The sequence below is a fragment of the Phycodurus eques genome, chromosome 1 (genome assembly GCF_024500275.1).
Source record: "Phycodurus eques isolate BA_2022a chromosome 1, UOR_Pequ_1.1, whole genome shotgun sequence".
Lineage (NCBI taxonomy): Eukaryota > Metazoa > Chordata > Actinopteri > Syngnathiformes > Syngnathidae > Phycodurus > Phycodurus eques.
In genome coordinates, this window is record NC_084525.1 from 22949078 (window position 1) to 22954792 (window position 5715).

At 42.9% G+C, this 5715-nt stretch overlaps 1 protein-coding gene across 2 annotated transcripts; it reads right to left on the reverse strand.

The window, feature by feature from the left end:
* Positions 1–717: 717 nt before the first annotated feature.
* On the reverse strand, positions 718–5414 carry lig4 (ligase IV, DNA, ATP-dependent). 2 transcript variants are annotated; one of them, XM_061691166.1, is made up of 3 exons: positions 5362–5414; positions 2279–4352; positions 718–2210 (listed from the first exon to the last, which is right to left on the reverse strand). In XM_061691166.1, exons 2-3 carry the CDS (start codon positions 4345–4347, stop codon positions 1541–1543), a joined length of 2739 nt encoding a protein of 912 aa, XP_061547150.1. In that variant the 5' UTR covers positions 4348–4352; positions 5362–5414; the 3' UTR covers positions 718–1540. The 2 variants fall into 2 exon arrangements, with proteins under 2 accessions (XP_061547150.1, XP_061547243.1); XM_061691259.1 differs by having other exon boundaries at positions 5318–5384.
* Between the last annotated feature and the right edge of the window lie 301 nt (positions 5415–5715).

Here is a 5715-nt window from a genome sequence, read left to right on the forward strand (position 1 = left end):
TTGATCGCAGGAGGGAAGAAGCTGTTGGAATGTCTGCTAGTTCTAGTTTGCATTGATCGGTAGCACCTACCTGAGGGAAGGAGCTGGAAGAGCTGGTGACCGGGGTGCGGAGGGTCCGAGAGGATTTTGCACGCCCTTGTCTTAGTTCTGGCAGCGTGCAAGTCCTCAAGGGTGGGTAGGGGGGTACCGACAATCCTTTCAGCAGTTTTGATTGTCCTGTTGCAGTCGGAGTTTGTCCTTTTTTGTAGCAGCACCGAACCAGACTGTGATGGAAGAACACAGGACTGATTCGATGACCGCTGTGTAGAACTGTCTCAGCAGCTCCGGTGGCAGGCCGTGCTTTCTCAGAAGCCGCAGGAAGTACATCCTCTGCTGGGCCTTTTTGAGGACGGAGTTGATGTTGGTCGCCCACTTCAGGTCCTGAAAGACAGTGCTTTCCAACCTTTGGAGCAAAGGCACATATTTTACAATTAAAAATCTCACGGCACACCAACAAACAAAAATGTCACAAAAAGTGGATGCATTAATTACTGTATGTACTTCCGGACAACTAATATAAGGCCATTCGTTTGTTCTGTCTGTCACTATGCCTCACTGGCATAAATAGATGAACAAAGATACATTATTTATTGTAAATATATTTTTTTGAACAATTAAGTACACAAGTATATATAGTAAATGAACAAGTCATTTAAATAGACACATTGCTCCATCTTGTAATCGGATCGGTGATCGGTTATCGTTTTTTTAAACTCGCTGATCGGTGATCGGCCCCAAAAATCCTGACTGTGTAAAGCCTAGTAAGGAAAAGGGAAAAACATTTTAAATTGTTATTTGCCATGTTTATTTTTGTTAAAAACATTCAATCAAAAATACAGCCCTACTGTGCATTGGAAAACAAACAATTTCACACATAAAATCCAGTTTGTCCCATAATACAAATACATGAACTACATGACTCTGGAGGGAAATAACTATAACTGGTCCTAAAAGAGCTATGCAAGATCAGCTATGCAAGTTGTATTATGGGAAATAGCAGAGGGTACAGAACCTTTGCAGCTGTGTGCAATCGTTGCTTTCCGGATTCAATAATAATTTATTTATACCTGGTAAAATGCAGCTGTAGCCAAACAAAACAAAAAAACTACTCTCAAAGCTAAGCACTTAACCCTTAAAAAGTAATCAAAATGTTACATTCACACAAACAGCGCCGTCTCTTAAAAGTTTCAAACTTCAAATCAAGGATAAGTGCAAAAAAACGTTTAAATTATTTTACTCTCCATAGAACCTATTGGTTCTGAATTATTATTATTATTATTATTATGAGACAAAAGCTAAAATCATGGGCAGAAAAGTGATAATGTGGATATTTCATGACATCTCCAGAAATTTACTAGCCTGAGTCCAATCGTGCAACCCCACATTATAATCCTTAATTCACTTCTTTTTGCTAGATAACACTATGCATCTCTAAGCATTCACAATGCCACTTCTAGCTCTGAGGAAAGAATTAAAATGCAGTGTTTTGCGGGAAGGCTTTTCAAACCAAATAGTTGTCATCATTCATCAGATGCCCTGCTTCGGCTGAATCGGTCACCCATGAGTCTCTGACGATTTTGAACTTCTTTTGAAAGCTGCGCCTCAATCTCCTTAAATTCACAAGTCTTGTTTCTGCCGCGATAACAACGTGCGACACGCCTTCCTCCAACTTCTGCACCACTTTCCCTCCATGGTAACGAAACTCCAGGGCCCTGATATCCAAACAACTTGCAGAAATTGGGGTTTTAGGGTCACTGATGTCAGTGTAATCATCCATATAAACTGTGAAAGGTCTGAACATACTGGTGGGAAGGTCATCCCAGCCGTATTGCTCTTCTACTTGGCTGATATTGACGGCTGTTGAGCCGTTTACCGGTCCCATGCGCCTGAACACATCCTGCAGCTGCTTTTCGTCCGTGTCCAGGAAGTAGCTGTCGCCATAGCTATCATACTCCTTGGCGAAGTCTTCCTTGGTGGAGGGCGACATGTGGATCATGTGGCGTGGTTGACACGCAACCACTTGCTTCTGCTCCAGACACTCCAGCAGCCAGGAGGCCCACACAACATCGTGCTGGTTGGACAAAATCAGGTTCTTCACACGCATGTTCTCCAATCCGGCTATCACACAGTCAGTATCTCGCCCTGGGTTCTGAACGACAATACCGCCAGACCTGAAATAAGTAAAACACAGAACTTTCATTCTTTGGCCTACAATGTTGTAAATGATTGTTCAACTTACTTGGCCACGCCTTTCTCCAACTCAGCTTTGGGGTGATCCTCCGTCCCATTCAGGATGCAGAACTCCACATCCTCAAACATGTCTGTCTCCTTGGTAACCCCAGAGAGATCCTGGGGCTTGGAGTGCTCAATGATTCTGACAACCTTCTTGGATTTGGCAGGCAGCTTTTGTCTTTTTTTTTGTGGCTCGTTGGCAGCGTCAATATGAAGGTGCCGCGAAGCGAGTTTCCCTGACGCCTTGCTGCGGAACTGCTCCAGCTCAGCAAGGGTAATGCACTGGTGCCACTCCTTGTCATCACGGATCTTCTCAATCCTCGGAAAGCGCAGGGTGCAGTTGGTTTTATACATGTCGCTCCCGACTATCTCGGCCGCCTTCACCTGTAGGATGACTGAGTTGCAAGGCTCGATGTAGACCTCAGGCTTCTCAATTGTGCACAGAATGTTGGCTGGCGGGTCGTGTTTCCGGTAAACTTTCCAGTGCTTGGAAAGCTTCAAGCCAAGGTCATACAGCTCCTTCATGGTGTAGCCGGAACCGATGCGGCAGAGCGTATGGAAAACTGAGGGTTTCTCGCCAGGCTTCGGAGCTTCTGCAACAGCACATAGGAAATGGGACATCATACCGCCCCGCCTCCCTTTGCCCCAGTAACCGCCAACAATCAAAACATCGAGCTCATCCATCAGGCCGTCCACGTATTCTGGCTTTATTTTCAGCCAGCCTTCACCTCGCTTGTCCGGTTTGTAGATGGATAGAGGATCCTTTACCATGATGCCCTCTTCTCGTTTGTCAATGGCATCATTGAGGGAATTCACCACATCCTGCATGGTTCGAGCCTCTGTTTTCAGCACCAAGTGAATCCTGCCCTTAACCGGAGTGAAAACTGTCTGCAGGATCTCATAGCGCTTGTTTAGCGTTTCCTTGCCAAGCTTCCGGGAATTGATTAACAGCACATCAAAGACGCAGAAGCAAGTCTGTAACTCTGAATCTTCCATTAGTCTCTTGATGTCAAATTTGCTCCCTTTCTGCATAAAAGTGTTTGCAGTTGGGTTGTAAGCCATCATCTCCCCATCGAGAATGCAATTGACGATGTGGTTTTGAAATACGTTGTGGATGTATGGTGTCAAAGAACCCTCCAAAGGAGAGCCACCAAACTGCTGTGTGTAGGCAAAGGCATTTCGACTGAAGTACTTGTACACGTCGCCATCTTTATGTAGTTGTATTCGCTCACCATCCAGCTTGGTTTCAATGTAAAAAGGGCTGTTTCCCATTTGCTTCTCCACATTGCGGATGTTAGCGACAGCGGCCAACATGGGCTTGAAGGCAGAGAAAAGTCTGATGGAAATTTCACTCAAAGACACAGAGGGACTGTGGAGCTGCTGGCACACTTTGTCCAGGTCTGTGGTCACATTGTAGAGCTCAGCAGCATCCGGGTGAAAGACTTGAAGAACAGTTTCCTTGCTGATGCCAAGCTTCATGTCCTTCAGAATCATTCTAATGAGCCATTTTTGCTCAAGAGCAGAGCTCTGCGTGATGAGGTGCAGCAGGCTCGTTTTCACAAGGTCTTTCTTCTTGCTTGCATTGTTGATGGCGACTGAATCAAGAAAGTCATTGACTTCTTTAATGCTGAGCTTTCCCTGGCTGGTGCAGCGTTTCTTCAGCACAAAGTACGCCATGCCGGCAAAGTCTCCAGACTCGCCTGGAGACGTGGTCGGCGTGCGGTAGTTCAATAGCTTGTTGGCTTCGGGACCATTTTTTGGGAGGCATAATACATCAATGTAAAGTTTAGCTAGTATGCTTTCTTTTATGCCATAGGCCAGTCGCTCTCGCTCGAATGAGGGAACAATGAGACGCATTGCTGGGTAGAAAGAGTCTGTTGCTTTGGGCTCATCCTTATGCAGGGCATGATGAAATGTTCTCCATGACTCAATAAAATCCCCAAGAGTCTTGGACTTTTCTGGACGAAGTTTCAATTTCTGGATTTTTTCTAAAGTATTGCACAGGTGAAGGAAGGGAACTTGAGCAGCAACAATAGTCGGCTGATCAGCCGCATCACTTTTTGACGTCCCCTCCATTTTATCTGAAATAAATGACAACATTTTAAAATTGGTCTACATATGGGTTTGACATCATTCCCAAGGACAACCTGGATATCTGAGTTAGCAAATTGAGCGCAGCTTTGCCAGAAACGGCAATGCGCAATGGGCCTCATTCACTAATAGATGCATAGAAATGGTCTTACCCTGGACACACAAGTTCAGCGTACGCGCAAAATCAACGTCAGATTCATAACATGTGCTTACCGGCCAATTTTCTTCTCACCAACGTACGTATATGTTAGTGAATTAAAATTCATTTTAATTGACGGGTTCATGCCCGCCATTTGCAATTTGCATAAACCACGCCCCTATTTCCTTCTGCTTGACTCATCAAAATGAAACTGGCTGGGAGGTTTGAAGTTGCGAGAGCTGGCCCTAAAAATTAGAAGAATTCCCATTTGGAATTCTTAATATCTTGTGAGGAAAGAGTGAAGATGTGTATTTAATTTCATGACATGCCCATATTTTGTGTTTTGTGAATTGAAGATTCAAGATTGTGGGTATACAAAAAGCGGAGAAGTCTCCATTTCATTATTTCTGACATTTAAGCAAATAGCATATTTCCGGTTCGCATTATTATCGTTACAGTTTCTATAAATTAATGTACATTCAATACATTGTGCATATTGTGTAAAAGATATGTTTAACATTTTCAAAAGCTGATCCTTCATTATTTGTGTATGCATGGTCCAAGGAGGTTCAAATTTCTTCACGAATTAAGAACAAATTCAAGTAAGTAAAATTCAAGTAATCTCAAGTCTTAAAACTATTGTTGGTGTCAGATAATGTATTTGTTTACCTTGTGAGTCGAGTCCAGTTACCTTGCCAATCTACGCGTACGTTTTACTGATATTTCTGTTACACGTGCACGAGCTCAAGTTTGCGTCAGTAACAGTATTTTCATAGTAACTGTGCATACCTGCTAAACAATTTTATATCCGTTTACCTGTAATTTGTGCTTTTTTGTAATCATCAAAGGGAGCAACAAACCTTTTAGTATACTTCCTGGTTGATTTTTCTGGAGCCTCGGTAAAAACGTTCCCCTGGAAACAAACGTGGAACCAAATGTGTTGTATCAACTGAACAGTACAGTATTATGAAAACAAAAAAGTAAGATCCAAATAAGAGAATGCTTGCTACCTTTTAAAAAATATATACTGTAAGTGTACAATAAAATCAAATTAAATTGTCATGAAAAATAACTAAATTTAACACCAATTACCTATATGCAATACTTTGGAATACCGGCGGGCAGCCAAAAAAAGGAGTAAATTACATAACTCAGTCGTTTTTCAATTTTTAATAACTGTCTCAAAACGGTATATCCAATTTCCAAAAGAGAAA